Source organism: Corylus avellana, chromosome ca10, assembly GCF_901000735.1.
Source record: "Corylus avellana chromosome ca10, CavTom2PMs-1.0".
In the NCBI taxonomy this organism is placed as follows: domain Eukaryota; kingdom Viridiplantae; phylum Streptophyta; class Magnoliopsida; order Fagales; family Betulaceae; genus Corylus; species Corylus avellana.
The window spans coordinates 14,403,569-14,423,186 of record NC_081550.1 but is presented as its reverse complement, the minus strand read 5'-3'; the positions used below and the strand labels follow the sequence as shown (position 1 = coordinate 14,423,186).

At 37.0% G+C, this 19,618-nt stretch overlaps 2 protein-coding genes across 2 annotated transcripts; both read left to right on the top strand.

Annotated features, from left to right (window-relative positions):
- The first annotated feature begins 691 nt into the window (after nucleotides 1-691).
- LOC132162992 (zinc finger BED domain-containing protein RICESLEEPER 3-like) lies at nucleotides 692-1,609 on the top strand. Its single transcript, XM_059573197.1, has one exon. The coding sequence runs from the start codon at nucleotides 692-694 to the stop codon at nucleotides 1,607-1,609; it is 918 nt and encodes a 305-aa protein (XP_059429180.1).
- A 3,833-nt stretch (nucleotides 1,610-5,442) lies between these two features.
- Nucleotides 5,443-19,126, top strand: LOC132162991 (vacuolar fusion protein MON1 homolog). Its single transcript, XM_059573196.1, has 14 exons — nucleotides 5,443-6,288; nucleotides 8,264-8,343; nucleotides 8,476-8,547; nucleotides 8,681-8,720; nucleotides 13,277-13,378; nucleotides 13,536-13,657; nucleotides 14,346-14,478; nucleotides 14,739-14,830; nucleotides 15,599-15,680; nucleotides 15,906-15,970; nucleotides 16,196-16,489; nucleotides 16,607-16,698; nucleotides 16,990-17,054; nucleotides 18,544-19,126. Exons 1-14 carry the CDS (start codon nucleotides 5,443-5,445, stop codon nucleotides 18,637-18,639), a joined length of 2,181 nt encoding a protein of 726 aa, XP_059429179.1. The 3' UTR covers nucleotides 18,640-19,126.
- Nucleotides 19,127-19,618: the final 492 nt, after the last annotated feature.

Genomic DNA, 19,618 nt, shown 5'->3' with positions numbered 1-19,618 from the left:
GCATCGCATCGCAGCCCAGGTAATTTTCTGTGTTAAATGTTTTTTTTTTTCTGAACTTTGTGTATCCTCTCGTACTCCATTAGATCTCTCTCTCTGAAAAATTTCAAGATATTGTTTTATAGTCTGCAAGCCCACAGATTCCGTGCCCAGGGTCTTTGTTTGAGTAATTATTAGTGAATATGTAGAGCATATATATATATTTGGGCACTGGAAAGTCTACGTACATATAGAATGTAGTGTGCTCCTTATGAGAAACCTGCCTTTGTAAGTGTTATATAATAGATAATAATATTTCTAGCTCTTTCATTTGATCGGGAACTTTTTTGGGCGGGTAAATTAATATTTGTCTATTCATTTCACTATATGATCACTAATTGCTCTATTTGGCTTGAAATTTTAACTTTTATTTTCAAGATCTTGTTTTTCAGAGTTTCAAATTTCAATCGAGTGAAAATGAATCTTGTAAATTGAAATATCTGATATTATTGTTGTTTGTTGGTAGCTTTTCCCATGCCTGTTGTTGATTTATCATAAAATTTTGGAGCTTCAAATTTAGTGGTTACTAGTTGCTGTTGGGAGAATTAAGTGTTAAGTGTATATATATGGCCTTATTTGCTGTTGGTGGTTTATAATTATAAATTAAGATGGATAATATTGAATACAAACTATTTTTATTTTTATTGTAGTTTAGATGAATGCATATGCACCTACATCAGCTACTTCTTCTTGTCCCATAGATGATGAAGAATTAGAAACATATGATGATGAATCTGATGAGTTTGAAACGGATACCCAAGGGATTAGATGTGTTGGTTCTATGGGAACATCTCATAGTCGTGGTGGACGACCACCAATCCCTGGTAAAAAAAGATTAAGAGTGAAAAGATCTTCAGTATGGGACCATTTTACTAAAGATAAAAGTAGTTCTGAAGAGTTTTCTACTGCAAATTGTAACTACTGTGGGAGGCAGTATAAATGTCATCCTACAAGAAATGGCACCTCTAACATATTGTACCATTTTAGAAATTGTGAAAAGTACAAGAGCTTAAAAGCAAGAGAAGATAGCTCGTCTAAGTTCACTTTTGTGGCCGGAGAGAATCAGATTAGTGATGCTAGTGGCAATAACCTAATTATTGCTAAGTATTATGAAAAAATTATTAGGGAAACACTTTGTGAAATGATCATTGTTGATGAATTTCCATTTTCAGTTGTGGAGAAGAAGGGTGTTAGGAAAATGTTTAGGGTTCTTGAGCCTCGATTTACGCTTCCTTCTTGCTATACAATGATGAAGGATTGTGTTAAGTTGTTTATGACCAAAAGGGACCTAATAAAAAAAAAGTTGTTGATGGCTGGTCAAAGGATTTGTTTGACTACGGACACTTGGACTTCGATTCAGAATATGAATTATATGGTTATAATTGGACATTTCATTGATCATTCTTGGAAATATCACAAAAGAATATTGGCATTTTGCCAAGTGTCGGATCACAAGGCAATAACGATTACCAAGGAAATAGAGCAATGTTTGGTCGAATGGGGGATTAAAAATTTGTTGGCGATAACACTTGACAATGCAACTGCTAATGACAAGGCAATGACTGAGTTTTAAAAAAGAAATATGTCCAATACAAATGTTATTTGTCGCCATGACTTTGTCCATATAAGGTGTTGTGCGCATGTTCTAAATTTAATTGTGCAAGCAGGTACGAAGGATGTACATGATTCAATTGAAAGGATTCGAAATATGGTGAAGTATGTGAAGGGATCCCCCCAAAGATTGGCCCTCTTTAAGTCTTGTGTAGAAAGGAAGCAACTTGGGTATAAATCTTCATTGAAACTTGATGTTTCCATTAGATGGAACTCTACTTATACCATGTTGGAGGTAGCACAAAAGTATGAAAGGGCATTTGATCTTATGTTAGATGAAGATTCGAATTTTTTCAACTATTTGAATGATGATGAGTTGGGGACTCCGAATGAAGATGATTGGAAGAAGGTTCGACACTTTGTTAAATTTTTGCATGTGTTTTATGAGGAGACAATAAGAATGTCGGGTTCCTCGTACTCAACCTCTAACTTGTTTTTTGGTACACTCCAAAATGTTTATCATTGTTTGATGGAGTATTGTGAAAGTGATGATTATTCGTTGCGTAGCATGGCAACAAGTATGAAAGAGAAATATGATAAGTATTGGGGAGACTTTGAGGCTATTAACCCCCTGTTGTTTCTTGCTGCTGTGCTTGATCCACGTTACAAGATATCCGTCTTGGAATTTTGGTTGCAGACAAATGTGGGTACATCAAAAGCATCAAGTATTATTTTACCAACTTAAAGAATGTCTTGGACCAGTTTTATCAACATTATGCTAAGAATGTTGAAGGAAGTGGGAGTAGGGTTTCAAATGAGGGTGTGGATGTCGGTACAAGTTCCGAAAGTGTGGGTACTAATAAGAAAGATGCTTTAGCTATTTACCATTCCTTTCGGGCGTCCAAAAATGTGATGATGTGTCAGACAGAGATAGAGCAATATTGTATGGAGGAGGTCGAGTCACCAAATAAGACCTTTGATATTTTAATGTGGTGGAGGGTAAATAAGTCGAAGTTTCCGGTTCTCGCCGAGATAGCACGGGATGTCCTTGCAATTCCACTTACCTCTGTTGCTTCTGAGTTGGTGTTTAGCACTGGAGGTCGCATCATAGATCCTTTTCGGAGTTCTTTGGCTCTGAAAACAGTGGAAGTTCTTATTTGTTGTCAGAATTGGTTGAGATCTTCTCCCAATTTTGAGTATGGTGAGCAACTCTTGCCTGATATTGAAGATGAAGAAAGCTACAAGCTTGAGTCGGGTAATATTTGTTAATTTCAAATTTGTTCATTGTTCTAATTATTTGATTAAATTATTTTTATTTTTTACTAATCCTTTAAAAATTTCATTGTGGTAGAAATTCTGTCTAATTCCCTCACATTTGATGAGGATTAAAGGTTTGATGGATGAACATTGCGAGGTGATGTTTTGTTTAAAGTATTTGGTAAGTTTTTTGCATCATATTTTTTTTCTTACTTGATATTTATTTCTTACTCTTTAATATTAATCACTAATAGCGATTAACTATGTTTATGTTTTGTCTATTGAAGGAAGCAAATTTAAGGAATTGAAGATAATCCATGTTTGAGGTGGATCATGGAATTGAAAATTATTGTGTAACCTTGTTTATGTTTATCCATATTGATTAATATCTTTATGTTTTCTTTCTACTTTTGATATTTGTGTAATCAGCATTGCCCTTTATGTGGGTTAAACTTATTTTCCTTTTACTAAGTGATTTATTGACTTTACTTAGTTAATACTTTGCTTATTATTCTTGGATGGATTTTAATTTGGGTTTGGGTAAGTTTGATTTTGATTTTTTATTTTTGAATTTTTTTTTATTTGAGATTGCTTATTATCCACTGATCACTGTATGTAGGTTGAAGAGAGCCCTGATACAAAATGTTTAAGGTCTTGAATTGGTTCAATGCTTAGACTACTAGATTTTGCATTTGTTATTTTGTTTTATTGTGAGCAACTGCATTATATAATTTATATTTATGGGTAGAATTTCCTTCCAATGAAGAATTTCAATTTTACCTTTGAATCAGATAAAACCCAATTTGTTGGTTGACAATGACATATTTCGTTCATTGGAAATTTGGAACAAAATGAGCTTCCAGCTTCTGGAAGCCTAGAACCGATTCTGCTCATGGTCCATGGAGCAATCTCAGAGGATGCTCCCAGTAAGAGAAACTGAGAAAGAGTTTATTAATTATTATATTAATATAAACTAAAAGAAAAAAGCCTAATAAAAAGCTCACAAAACTCAATCTGGCAATTTCAAATTAATTTTTGGCCCAATTAGTAATCAGTAAAAGCCCAATAAAAAGCCCACAAAAGCCCAAACCGATTTAACCGACCGGTTAACCGATTACCGATATGACCGATGATTTTCGGTTAACACTTCTTATCGGTCGGTAATCGGTTAGGAATTGGTTAACCGATAGCTTATCGGTTAACCGACCGATAAGTCCATTAACCGGTCTTAACCGACCGATACCCAACCCTAGCATGGACAGATTATGGCAAATGCTAGGGTGCTTCTTAACTCTCGTAGAAGCTAGACGATTGGGCATACAAAGCCGGATGCGAACCAGGCGCACATGATCTAGCCAAGCATGTAGTAAGGAACCAAATGGATATGATTTGGTTAGAGGAAATTCCACATTGTATTTTTGCGATTGTTAATTTAGAACTTTTGGCTCTTCCTACTTAGAGTTTTTTACAACTCTAGATGTTGACTATTTTCTTTGATGAAATGAAGTGATAACTTTTCTAAAAAAAAAATAATAATAATAATTTGTGAATTTTATTAAAAACATTGGGTATATCATATCATACATGTGCATACTATTTTTTAAGGAAACTTCACATTAGACCCCTCAACTATCACGTGTTTTGAAAAAAACCTCAAATTTCAAAAAGCCTCAATTTACACTCCTGAACTTTCAATTTAAATCAATTTACCCCCTCTGTTAGTTTAGCCGTTAACTTCTAACGGAAATGCCTGAAATGACCAAATTACCCTTTGATTTTTGTTTTTATAGAAAAAAAAAAAGGAGGAAAAAATGGGTCCAAGGTGACCTACCAGTCTTGACGTGCCATCCAACGAGAGAACACAAAGTCTTATTTATGTAAAAACTAAAAAGTGTTAATGAAAAGAGAAATGTTGTTTAATATTCTCTCAGCATTGTCCCGCCTTATTTAGCTGAAATGATATGCTAAATCTACCCTTAATTGTTTTATTTATTTTTAAGTAATATTGATCTAAGGGGGGATTGAGCATGCCACTTTAGGAGAGTATGCTGGAAAAATGCAAAATAGCATTTCTCTGTTGAAAATTTTGCCAAATTTAAAGAAAATCCTACTTCTCTCTCTCTCTCTCTCCATAAATGATCAAGTTGTTTTTGTCCCCTTTTAAAAATAACATTAACTATATTATGTGGACCTACCAAAACTTAAAACCATTCAAGGTTCAAGAGTATCCAAAAACCCATAGGCCATCTGTCGGAGCCCAATTGTCATTGCTCTCATGGGCCCATTGCCGACATACTGTATATCACCACTCCATTATCACACTTCCTTGTCAACTTCCGTTTGTTCTGAACAAGAAAAACAACAAATGATACTGCCAATCCTTAATGGTCATTTCTAATTTCCATATCCATCCCCTCCAATTTAATTTCCTTGTCCAAGATTGTCATCAATTGAGACATAGGGAAAATTAAATCACAAACAGTCAAACAGACACGCACACACACAAACAAGCAGCGAGAAAACCAAAAAACCGTATCTTCTGTTTATCCGTAGTAGGCCCAAAGCATGCTCCAACTATGGAAATTTCTCAGAAAGTAAATGCTATTGCCAGTCGTACTAGTTCTGGGCCTTGGCCCATTACTAAACCAGTGGCATAAACCCGGCCCGTATAACTGCGCGCGAGAGTCCGAGACGACGCAATTCGGATCCACTCCACGTCTCCACCTACTGGTCAGACACAGAGAAAGACAGCCTCGGAGGCTCAGCGCTGCGTTTCGCTTCACGACTGGTAGGCGACGCGTCCACCGTCCCCACAAAACGCACAAACCCCCCCGTCTTTCTCGTTCCCTGAGAAATTCACAAATTATAAACCCAAAAGCAGAATCGTATCTAATCTTTAGAAGATTCCTCAAAGCCTTGCAGGCGTCAATGTCCTCAGATTCGACCTCCGGAGAAGACCTCTCCGACCCGAACCCTAACCCTACCCCCACCCCCGCCCCCAAACCATTGGAAGATGAGTTTGCGTCGGTCGCATTGGCCGAGCCCCACAATGAAGTGCCGGAGGGTCAAGAGGCCCTAAACGGCGTCGCAAATGGGCCGCTGGCGGAGAACAATCACCGAGAAATCGAGAGCAGTGAACGCGAAGGAGACGTTAGCGGTGTTGAGGGACGAATTGAGATCAATTTGGAGGTTGAGGAGGCGAGGGAGAGTGTGCAGCGAGGCGTGGTGTGGAGGAGGACGAATTCGGAGCTGGAAGACGGGCAGTCGAGTCCGAGTAGTAGTGGGTATGCCGGTGAAAGGGGCAGTACAAGTGCGAGTAGTGGTGGGTCGGGGATTGATGGGATTGGCGAGGATGAGATACAGGAAGTGGAGAATGAGGGTTCGGTCAGTGGGTTTTCGGATTCGCCTGCCACGTGGGTGCCCGGAAAGCGGCATCTCGATGAGGTACTGCACTTTGGGAACTTCTTGTGGATTCTTTTGTTGTTCGACTGGATTGATTGATTTGTTTTTAATGAGAATTCAATGTTTTTTGGGGTCAATTGTGCGCGCTTCACAAACACACAGACACCCGTTTGAATTGATTAATGTATTTGAAACAATTTTTTTTTTACTCTGTAGTGCATTGCTTCAGGACAATGTGAATTTATACCCTTGTTGAGGAGTTATTAGTGACAATGCATGGTTCCAACAACTTTGTTCTTTGACTAAGGTTCAAGTTTTAACTGGTCAAAGCTATGAGTAGGATTTTCCAGATTGGTCCTGGATGCGTGTTTCATCGATAAATGTTTATTTCACAATAACAGGAAATCAGTATATGTTTCTAGATTGCTAATATTTGATGTAAATTTCGTTAGTCTTTGCCTAAAGACTATTAGGAGTAATTACTTCATCTTGTGTTTGAACTTTAAGATTGGGGAGATGAATTTGGATTTTAGCCTCAAGTATAATTTCTTCAAATGAGGCTTTGAAAAGACATTAGTAAGACTCTAATTAGTACATCAATGTAAAATTAGAATTAGAACACTATATCCCGCCAAATTATCAAAACCAAATTCCCGTGATTATATTTTGTTTAGAATCTTTGTGATTATCTCCATGTCAACCTCAATTCTAGGATGTATATCATGAAAAAATAGAGTGTGTAAAGATGTAATTAAATAAGAACAGAGAATTTTAGGACAAGACAGTAGATCGAGTCATACATTTATTGAGGGCTACTTGCTATAAGCATATCAAACATTGTCCATAAGAACTTCTTTCAGACCTTCTTGGTAGAAATCACAGACTAGAATGATTGCAGTGCCCACTTTCCCTTGGTAAAAATAGCCACGTCCCTTGTAGGTGTCCACTTGCAGAAACAGATGCTTTTGGCTTTACTTTTGTTTAATTAAATGTTAAGACTTCAATAAACCTGGGAGCACTAAAATTTGAACCTGCAATGGTATAGAACTTATAGACCTGGAAAGAAAAATGAAGTAGAAAAGTGCTAGGAAGCTGTCAGAGATGCGTGGTCTACATAACTAATAACAGATACATAAATAAGCCTGTTCCAATTTGGTTGTGAGATAAGGTCTGTAGTAGGTTTTGAAATGGTCATATGAAACACTGAGTAAACTCTAGGCTTGTCCTAAATAAACTTGCAAGGCTTCGAAATAGGATTATTTCCTTCCGCTTCTAAACAACAGTACATGAGCAACACCCATTTTAATTTGTATGGTCCCAATCTTATCTGGCTTGCTTAGGTCTTGTACGCATGAAGTCTGTCAAACCCTCACTTACGAGATGTATCTCAGGCCTTCTACTGATAAGCTGAGGAGATATATATGGAACATATTTGAATACATAACGGGAGGCGGAGGGGTGTTTGATACTCGAAGAATGCTTTTATGTATTACATTACTTACTCATTTCATTGTAATGAACAATTAGTTAACTTTATTTAGATACCCAGCTGCGAAAGTGAAGTGGCTCCTACCTTCAGGAGCATCTGCCGTTTTTTGGGGGATCGGGAAGAGGAAATCTGGTGTGAAGTGTAAGGTCAATGGTAACATGTCACACTGCTTTAATGAGTATTCTTTCCATTAGGAGTTTCCCCCAGCTGAGCTAGGCTACTTCCCTAATGAAACAAATATAGCATAAATGTAAGAATCCACAGTAAAGAAAAAAAATTAAAGCATAAAATTCATATAGCAAGCATGGGCAATGAATGAATTTTTTTATCAGATATTATATCCATTACAGAGGTTGGTCTTCTGTCTGATGAGAGTAAGCTCAGGCTTTATTCGGCCTTTTTTTTTTTGGCTCTATTATTTTAAAATCAGTGGTATATTCATATATTTTATTTTTGCTGATGTGCCTGACATTATGTTTATCAAAGACTACAGTATTATGTACTGCTTGATTAATAAATGAAGTGCAGGATGATGCTTCAATATCATGGAGAAAAAGGAAGAAGCACTTTTTTATTCTAAGTAACTCAGGCAAACCGATATATTCCAGGTTTGTCTCTGGCTCCTGCATATATCAGTATCAGAAACTGCACATTTTGCATTAATCTCAATGAAAAACAGAGTCCAAGCTTACAAATTCTTTTCTGGACCATCTGTTGTTTCATATCTTATCAATTACCAGATATGGAGATGAACACAAGCTAGCAGGATTTTCAGCAACATTGCAGGCTATCATCTCCTTTGTGGAGAATGGGTACGTGTTCTTTCTACATTGGTTTATATTATGAATTCTTTATCTTTGATTATACTCCTATTCCTAGAGTAGTAATTTGAAGCCAAATCTATAGAGGCCCTTCAATACTGTTTCTTCCTTAATCACTTTTCAGGGGGGATCGTGTCAAATTGGTGAGGGCAGGAAAGCACCAGGTCTTTTTACATTCTTCTGTGACTTAAAATTTTTGTTTCTCCAATTATCTGCTTGCTAGCAATCCTTGTTTTGGGGGACATAAAATTGAAATGTTTTCTCATTATCCTGCCAATATAACTTTTGGTGATGATTCTTAATTTCACCATCCTGAATACCTAAAAGATGTCAATGAGTGGCTGCTAGTTAATCTATTGATGCAAAATACTCTTCTTACTAGTTGGGTTACTTGTGCTTGTGTGTAATGATATTATCCTCAGCATTTGGACTTTGAAGTGCATTAGCAATGTATGCTGTCTCAAAAAGACTTTTACTCAATGTGTACTTTGGCCTTTTATTTTTCCTTTGTAAGATGTATGTGTCTATCAAGGAATGCATGAATTTGTCTTTGTTCCTCTTTTTTCAATTTTAGAGTTGGAAAAAGCAGAAAGGAAAAGGTTTCAATTTTGAGACTAGACCCATTGTGGAGCACTTTCTCACTGATTTATTGAGGTGAGTTGGAGGTAGAAATCTAAGGTGTTGTGGCTAAGGGAGGGGGGGATAAGTGTATTCTTTCACACTATAGCTAACTCCAGCAAATGGAAGAACTCTATAAACTCCTTATTTGATTGGCAGTAGACTCTCTACTAACCAGGTAGAGATCAAAGAGCACATTGACCAGTTTTATCAAAAGTTATATACCGAGCAAGGTAGTTGGAGGCCATTCGTGGATGGCCTTTCCTTTGATTCCATTTTGGAGCTAGTTGTTGGAGAGAGAATTTGAGGAGGAACAGATGAGGAAGGTAGTGACAACTATGAATGCGCTAGGTCCTGATGGTTTCTCTATTGTGTGCTTCCAAGCTTGCTGGGATGTTTTAAAAGTGGATATCATGAAATACCATATCTTTGGACAATTGCTTATGTTTCTCCTTTAGTGATTAGTTATCATAAATTTCTTGTTCTTTTTGCCCTTACTATCTAGGTGGCTTCTCTTGTACACTGCCTATGTACATGGGAGCGTCTTACACTTTTTATGATATCTCGATTATTTATCAAAAAAAAAAAAGTGGATGTCATGAAGGTTTTCAATGAATTCCATGTTAGAGGTAAGTTTGAGAGGAGCCTTAATGCTTCATTTATTACTCTTAATCCGAAGATTCCAGGGGTTGTCGATCTCAAGGACTTCCACCCGATTAGTCTTGTGGGGGGTATCTACAAAATTATTGTTAAGATTCTAGCAAACAAGCTTAAGATTGTGTTGGAGAAGATCATCTCTAAGTCGCAGAGTGCTTTCATAAGAGGTAGGCAAATCCTAGATCTTGTCCGTATCGGCCATGAATGTCTTGATAGTAGATTAAGATCTGGTGAGCTTGGTGTTATTTGCGAAATAGATCTTGAAAAAGCTTATGATCATGTTATGGGACTTTCATTGTATTTGTTGAGGTATGGTATTGGGGAGAAATGGTGCTTTTGGATAGCTCATTGTATCTCCTTGGTGCGCTTCTCAGTTTTGGTAAACAACACTCCAACAGGATTTTTTAGTAGTTCCCATGGTTTGAGACAAGTGGATCCCTTGTCCTGCTTCTTGTTTGTCCTTGTGATGGAAGTTTTGGGTAGAATGATTTATGTTGCTGTTAGTGGGGGGTTGCTGGATGGTTTTTCTGTGGGTAATGTTGCTAGGCTTGTTTTCTCTCCCTTTCTGTTTGCTGATTGTACTTTGTTCTTTTGTGGTGCTTATCCTGCATATCTTCATCATTTGCGTTGCTTATTCCTTTATTTTGAAGTTGCTTCAGGCTTAAAGGTTAATTTGGCTAAGTTTAAATTGGTCCCTGTGGGTAATGTTGAGCATGTGAAAAGTTTGGCTAGAATTCTAGGTTGTGGGGTTTCTTCTCATTGGTAAAGTATCTCGGCCTTTCGTTGGGGGCTTCCTACAAGGCCAAGCATATTTGTGACGGTGTTATTGAGAAGATAGAGTGTCGGTTGGCTAGTTGAAAAATGGTGTATTTATCCAAGGGTAGTAGGGTTACCCTTATTAAGAGCACCCTTGCTAATCTGCCTATGTACTTCACGTCCCTCTTTCCTCTTTCGGCGAGTGTTCTTAACCGTATTGAAAAGCTCTAGGGTGATTTCTTATGGGGTGGGCTAGGTCAAGAGTTCAAATATCACTTGGTTAGCTGGTCCAAGGTTTGTTTGCCACTCTCTGAGGGAAGGTTGGGTATTCGAAACTTAATGGTTGTGGCATTATGGGCTTGAGAGAGAAGCTTTGTGGAGAATGGCGATAGACTCTAAATTTGGCAATTCATGGGGCGGGTGGTGTTCTCTTGAGCCATCTGGAGCGTTTGGAGTGGGGTTATGGAAGAATAGTAGGAAAGGATGGGAGAAATTTTCGTGTCATACCAGATTTGAGGTGGAAGAGGGCTCTAGAATTAGATTTTTACATGATTAGTGGTGTGGGTATGTGGCTCTGAAGGAGGCTTTTCCAATTTTATTGGGCATTGCTCATACAAAGGATGCCTTTGTTGCAGCTCACTTGGAATTTTTTGGTGGTTCCAACTAGTAAAATGTGAGCTTTGCTAGAGAGGCTCATGATTGGGAGGTGGATGTCCTTGGCTCATTTCTCCAAGTGTTGTACTTTGTTAGAGTGAGATGAGGAAGTAAGATAATCTGTGGTGGGTCCCCTCCAAAAGCAGGTTGTTTAAGGTCAAATCATTCTATTGCTCCTTGGCTTGTAATGAAGGTTGCTGCTTCACTTGGAAGAGTGTGTGGCAAACTCAAGCTCCTTTGAAGGCAGCCTTTTTCGCGTGGTCTACGACTCTAGATAAGATGTTTACCACGGATAACCTCAGGAAGCGGTATGTTATTATGGTGGACAGATGTTGCATGTGTCAGAGAAATGGAGGATCTGTTGACCATCTTCTTTATTGTGATATGGCTTATGCCATTTGGATTGCTTTTTTCACTCGTTTTGGATTGTCTTAGGTTATGCCTAGACGTGTCTATATGATTGTTGGTGGATCTCTGGCAGCTCGCAGAGTTTGCTGTTTGGAAGATGGTGCCTAAGTGCCTTTTTATGGTGTTTATTGTTGTTTTTTTTTTTTTTTTTTATGTCGGGGAACCTCTCCAAGGCAAGGTCCTTCAGACCCACCCCTACAAAGTAAACTCTGGTCCCATGCACCACACCCTCGGAAATTATGGTATTTATGGAGGGGTATGAATGAAAAAGGTTGAGGATCAGAAGAGGACATTGGAGGAGATTAAATTCTTATTCTTCAAAACTTTGTATCTATAGATAGCTGCTTATGTGTCTCCTTTAATGATTAGTTATAGTTGTTCTTTTTGCTACTTCCAGTTAGGTGTTTCCTTTGTAAACTTCATGCGTACTTAGGAATGCCTTACGCTTTTAATGATATTTTTCAATTACTTAAAAAAAAAAAAAAAAAAAAGAAAGAAAGAAAAAAAAGTCATCCAAAAGACTCTTGATCTTTTTATGGGGCATGGGTACAAGAAGATAATTGAAAGAAATAATTGTCAAAGTTTAGATCACAGTAGTTCTACCTATAGAAAAGGATTGCCGGATGGAATCCTTCCAAACGGAATATCTTTGAGGTAAAGTCTTTTTTTCGCATGCTCTCTTCTTCGGGAATAGAAACTTCCTCTTTCCCATGGAGGAATATATGGAAAGTCAAAGTTCCATTGCAAGTCAATTTCTTTGTGTGGACGGCAGCTTTAATAAAGATTCCGACTTTGGACAACTTGCGTAAAAGAGGTATCATTGTGGTGGGACTGTGTTGCATGTGTAAGCAAAGTGGTGAGTCTATCAATCATCTTTTCCTTCATTGTGAAGTGGCACGAGCGTTATGGAGTGTAGTACTCACTCTTTTTGTTGTCACATGGGTTATGTCTGGAGGGGTGGCATATATGTTAGTGTGTTGGCGTGATTAGCGTGGTAATATTTCAGCTAAGGAGGTGTGGTGAATAGCACCATTGTGTCTTATGTGGACTATTTGGCGAGAGCGGAATGCACGATGTTTTGAAGATCAAGAAAGGTCAATGGAAGAGCTCAAAAAGTTGCTTATTCAAACATTGTTCCATTGGACCGAAGCGTGTAGTGTGACTAAGATTTCCACCATGACTCAATTTTTATCTTTATGTTCCTCTTTTTACCTTTAGTGGGGCTTTTCTTTGTATACTTCCTGTGTACTAGGGTTGCGGCCCTCTACGCTTTTCAATGAATCACTTATTTATTAAAAAAAAAGATAAAGAGAGAAACCATATGTGATTCCTGCCGAAAGGACTAGTAAAAAGGATGATTGAGCATTTAATGCAAGTTCCTTGTCCGAAAATAAAACATATCTACCGCAAGAAATAAGTTTGTCAGATGTTGCTTGAGCCTTGAGTAATAGAATGCAAGAACCAAGTCTGTCAGATGTTGCTTGAGCCTTGAGGAATAGAATGCCTAGAAATGGAAGCATGAATAAGTTTACTTTTCAATTAGAGGGTTTTCAAGTCCTTTCTTTTAAATCTTTTTCCTAATTTTGGCAATCAGTTAATAATTGTCGTAAATATTTTGGATGTTCAGGTGGTTTTTCTTGTGAAGGGACCCATTTACTTAGTTTGCATTAGCTGCACAGAAGAGCCTTACGAGTCATTGAGGGGGCAACTGGAGCTAATCTATGGTCAGGTAGGACTGCAACACTAGCACCAATAATCTTTTTCAGGATTGATTGCTATCCTTTTTCTTATATTATTATATTATTCATCTACTAGAGTGCAATGATAAATTTTTCTTATGACAGTCACTCAAATTCCTCATATCACTGATTATGATATGGTTGCAGATGCTTCTTATTTTAACGAAGTCGGTAAATAGATGTTTCGAGAAGAATCCAAAGTTTGATATGACACCTTTGCTTGGAGGAACAGATGTTGTCTTCTCATCTTTAATCCATTCTTTCAGTTGGTTTGTTTCTCTATTCCCTTTTGGATTTTGGAATGCCTTTGTTTTAACACCCACATATCCGGGGGGAACAAATTTATGAGCTTCATTCTCTAGCGAAACAAAAAAAATAAATATTCTGCAGAAGTAATTGAGAGAAACAATCTTAATGCTCACATTTGTAGATGCTCTTGTATTGCTTAGTAAATGTATATGGGTCTCAATAAAGAAAACTTTTCTAATTTAAAACATGCAAAAACACTGTGAATGGTCAGGTTTAAAGTATCAACTTTTCAAAGTCATACATGTACAATAGTAGAGAATTGAATCATTTGCATATTGAATTTTTTACAGCTAATTAGGTTACAGTTTTTATTCTTATGCTACATTGGATGCAAAGCCAGTGATCTGAGTTGTACAACTGCCTCATTCATTCTAGTGCTCTATAGTGTACCTTATGATGCCTTAAACTCCATGTTACTTCTCTTTTCTGTATGGATATGTGTTTCTATTTATGATAGTTCGTGATCTCTTCCGTACTCGGTGAATTTAAAATGCCTCTTATTTTTCGTGATTTTTCCCGAGGTTTCCTTCACTATTCTGTTAAGTTGCAAAAGTAATGACCATGCCCCTCCTCCCTTCCCCCCAAAAGAAAATATCATCCTAGTTTAATGGTGCTCATATGTTTTTCTATTCATTTTATTGATTTCAGGAACCCAGCCACATTTCTTCATGCGTACACTTGTCTTCCCCTTGCTTATGCAACGAGACAAGCTGCAGGTGCTATATTGCAAGATGTTGCCGATTCGGGTGTTCTATTTGCAATATTAATGTGCAAACACAAGGTTAACATACCCTCCCTCTTTTCTTCATCCCTTTGTTCTATTTGCAATATCAATGTGCAAACACAAGGTTAACATACCCTCCCTCTTTGCTCTATCCCTTTTTTTCTTCGTCTGAATCTTTTCATCCTCAGGGAACCACATCTTGAGTTAGTTCTCTTCCTTTTTTTTTTTTTTTTTTTTTTTTTTTTTTTTGCCCTTTTGTCTAGTTTATAAATATTTTACTGGTTAGGGCAATATAAAGCCTTGAAGTTTGATTGCAGGTTGTCAGTCTTGTTGGCGCTCAAAAAGCTTCTCTTCATCCTGATGATATGCTACTACTTGCCAACTTTGTTATGTCATCAGAATCATTTAGGCAAGTTATTTTGGCTTTTATAAGTCTTATGTCATCTTTTGATGATCATCCTGGCATGGACAATTTTATTTTGTAACATGACTAAGAGTGATATAGAACAATTCCATATATTTATTGTTTCTTGATAAAATTTTGTGTCTTTTTAAGACATTTTCCTATAAAAAACTGATGTGGTGCTGGCACTTGTAAATTGCTCAACTGGGGTCCACTCGGTCTGCTCTTTAGTTAATTCATGTTTCGGTAAATGAAATTGTCAGCACTCCTGTCTTGTCTTACTTCATGGTTTCTGCAAAATATCTCTTTCATAAAGTTAAAATTGAAAAGTAGAACTCTTTATATTACCACGAGTTAACATTTCAAGAATGTATTTATTTCTAGTTATGCATTTCCTGTTTGTGCGCATATGTTCTTCCAAATTTGTTTCTCATGAAACATTCCTAGTTTGTTTTTTATTTAGTTATGAACATTTTCTTCTAGTTGATAGGCAGATGCCAATAGCATAACCACCCATAAGAACGGTATCATTCTTATCTAATTTCCTGCATGACATCTTCTTCAACTGTGTTTTTTTTCTGTTGATATGTGAGCCTAATGCATAATTCTTAAGATATGTTCAAAATTGACAGTACAAAAGATAATACATAATGGGAAAGCTGTACCTATTCTTTGATTATGTCCAACTAGACTTAAATCTTATAGTTCATTTTGTTTCTTAACTTTATTGTGAGATTGTAGCCTTATATGTGTTTTTTGGCTTTATTTATGCAGGACTTCTGAATCTTTTTCACCAATTTGCCTGCCAAGATATAATCCCATGGCCTTTTTGTATGCTTATGTCCATTACTTTGATGTGAGTCTTGGATTCACAATTCGCTTGCGAGTTTAACTTCTTAGTTTATAAGAGATTCTGGCCAGTGGTTTTAGGAAAAAAGGCTGGCCACTCATCTTTTCTTTTCTTTTCTTTTTTTATTTTTTATTTTTTATTTTTTTTTATTGCAAATTTTACATTCAATTTGCACTGTATCTAGTTAGACCAATCGCACAAAAATGATTTGACTCATTTTACTCGTGGCAGGTTGACACATACTTGATGTTGCTCACTACAAGTTCAGATGCCTTTTATCATCTTAAGGATTGCAGGTAAACTATGCTTTTTGAGTAATTTCAGTTGGAGTGCATTATGTTGCATCTTCTATGAGGAAAAATACCATATATTTTTGGCATAGTATGTGACTGATGTGACCAAAAAAGAAGATGAATCTAACTAAATATTGCTGTTCACATGCACCACAAAAGAAATAAATCCAAGCTTCCTGTATTATTTTTCACTATTTTATGTTGAGAAATTTTACTGCAATTTCATAGGATTCGTATTGAAGTGGTTCTGTTGAAGTCAAATGTTCTTAGTGAAGTTCAGAGATCCATGCTAGATGGTGGGATGCATGTTGAGGATTTGCCCACTGATCCCTTACCTCGTTCTGGATCTGTATCTCCACATCTAGGCCAACCTAGAGATTCTCCTGAGAGATTCAGACAATCATATGTTGGCATTGGTGGCCCTGCTGGACTTTGGCATTTCATATACCGTAGCATATATCTGGATCAATATGTATCTTCAGAGTTCTCACCAGCAATTAGTAGCTCACGACAGCAGAAAAGGTAATACTACTTAATCTTGCAGTACTCTGCTAGACAAGCTTTTAATGCCTTTCTGTGGTGAAGCTATTTTTAACTTTATTGTTGTCTATAAGAGATAACTAGTTTCTTGTTTTGCAGATTATATAGAGCTTACCAGAAACTTTATGCTTCTATGCATAATAGTGGAATTGGTCCTCACAAAACTCAGTTTAGAAGAGATGAAAATTATGGTATTTAATCTCTCTGTTCATACTACAGCCAAAATATGCAACATAAGTTGGTAGATTTGCATGAAAAAGTTGTAGTCAAATCTCTTTTCTGTTTAGGTGTATGTGCTTTGTTCTATCCTATTCCATTCCTTAATCAGAATATGGCTTCTTGTTTTTGAACCTCTTTCTCTAATCACTTACTTTAACATGTTTGTTTCGGTTGCATCAGATATCTGTTCATGTTCATGTTCATGTTTACGTGCTTCATTAAAAAGCTTTCCTTGTAAATAAATGATCAATTTTTTGTGGCAGTTCTACTCTGTTGGGTCACCCAGGATTTTGAACTATATGCGGCATTTGATCCACTTGCAGACAAGGTATTATTCATGTTCATGTATCTGATATTCTTTGTATTTTGCTTTATACTAACTATTCACATGCTTGTCGGCATAGGGCTGAGCACCACCCGATGGGTGGATTTCAGCCCTACCCCGCTTTCGTATCCTCCCCAGTGGGGGTGCTTTTCACTATCTGGCCCCCTGTCCGCAGGGTGCAAAATCCGCCAGCCCCCAAGAGACAGATAATTTGTGATAATTCGTCCATTTTAACCGTAGACAATAATAATAGATTCTCAAAATTCAAAATCAAAATAGCAAAATACTAAATAATAGATCCAGAAAATCAAAATCAAAATAGCAAAATACCAAATAATAGATCCAGAAAATAAAAAAATAAAAAAAAAAAAGATCCACAAAATCAAAACCAATAACCACATCATACCATAGATCCACAACCACAAAATAAAATAAAAAATAAAAGGAAAAAATAGATCTACAAAATCTAACATAGGGTTGAAGGCTGAAGCGTTAGTGAAGACTTAGTCCCAGACACACGCACCAGTCTCTAAAGCTCCCTCAACCATCAGATCTTGCTCTTCCTTTTCCTAGATCAATGTTGTGAAGTCCTTGACAATGCTGAGAGAGAGGAGATGAGAGGACTAAGAGAGAGGGGAATGAGAGAAAGTGAGAGAAAGGGCTTTCTCGAATGTGCATTATAGGGGGTGTGCTTTGTGTTTTGTAAAGCATAACATAAAAAATATGTATATGCGGGCAGGCGGATATTATCCGCCAGCAGACCCAATAGCCAGTATCCACCTGTTAGCATGTGGATTTTCTAAACCCCATCGGCCCATCCGAGGTAATGGGGGGAAATCCTCCCATTACACTTAAGGTCGGGCAAATTTGAGCAGGCAGGCCAGTTAAAACCGGCCCGCCGCTCACCCCTACCCAAATATAGTTCTTCTCTATGAGGAGCTTAAATATAAAAAACAAACTGGATAGTTAACTGTCAAGGTAGGGCTTAATGGTATGAAAATATATTTTTAGTGATCAGATTAAGAAATGTGTTGGACATTTTTTGAGCCAACATACTAGCTTTCTTCTTTGCCTTAATAAGTGTTCTTCACTTTATGAACTCAAATGAAAGATTTTGATGGTCCAATGTCATAACCTTCAATGCTGATGCTGTAGATAATATATTTCTTACTGCCAGAGGATTTAGCAATATTGTACCCTTTTTTGGGTCAAATCGATATTGACCTTCTTGATAGCTTTACCCGGTACAGTCTAGATGAACTGTTGATGTTTACATGTTTTTCACTTGTTTCATCATGAATCTATGTTGCCAAAGTAATTAGCTTGTGTTTAGTATATGTTATCATCCAAAAAAGGTACACTGGGTTGGTGGCGTTGCCTGCTGTTGAAAAACCGAGCAGTCAATCAAACTATTATTGATCATTTGTTACTTAATTCTTTCTACATACTGTTTCTGGATGCATTCTGAGTTTTTGTTTATACGTATTTACAGGCATTGGCGATAAAGACTTGCAACCGAGTTTGCCAATGGGTGAAAGATGTGGAAAATGAAATTTTTTTGCTGGGAGCAAGCCCCTTTTCATGGTGAATCATATACCCTATCATTCTGTAATACAGCATGTACGATAGTTTTGTTTTATTTAATAAAATCCCACAATTATATTTTTCCCACACACTTCCATGGCATGATACTGTTTTTGATGATAGCAATCTACCAATTTGTTAAGTCACCTTTTAGAGGATGGCTTCCTCAGGGTCATTGTCAGTTTGTAGGAGCAGTCCTGTGGATCTACTAATAAAAGCAAACATACAGATGAATAGCATAATAATAATATTATGTGCAAAAGACAATGTCAGGTTGGACTTGGGAGTAGTTGATCTGATAGTTGGGTTTGTTTATTAACTTCTGCTCCTGTTAGAGCTATCAGAAATGAAGTCCTCAAGCAAGAAGATAGAGAGTATCAAAGCAATGTACAATTTCTTCTTCTTTTGTGTATGTATTTTTTAAATTATGTCTTGGATGGGGAACTTCTGGAGCAGGTTGATAATAAACTTGGAAGAGGATGCTTGTAACACCAGATGGGTGTACATGGTAGCAATGGATTCCCTTGGTTTTGTGGTGATGAATTGAATTGTCTTGTTTTGAATAGATATGAAAACTTTACTGCCCTGGAAGTTCTCTTTTGGGATTTTACTTGTTGAAAGCCTTCCCAACATGCCTGGGAAGCGAGTGGAAGGCTTGTGTCAAACAAAGACAAAGCACTTTGAGTGGCGTGTGTTTTCTTTCTTTTTACTTTTTGTCCTTTTTTACCAGACGATTGCATATATATTTTGAGTTGGCTGGCACTCACAGTGGGGATAGATAGGTAGATAGATACAAACTCATTAATGGTCTCCATGTGTCATCTGTGCCAAATTCAGAGAAGTGGTCAAGAATTTATTCCCAAATCAACTAATAATGACCAATCAATAATTTCCAGCTTGCATTATAAAACATCCATTGTCTACATAGTGGGGATATGATATCTAAATTAATACACTCAAATATACAAAACAAAAACTTTTTT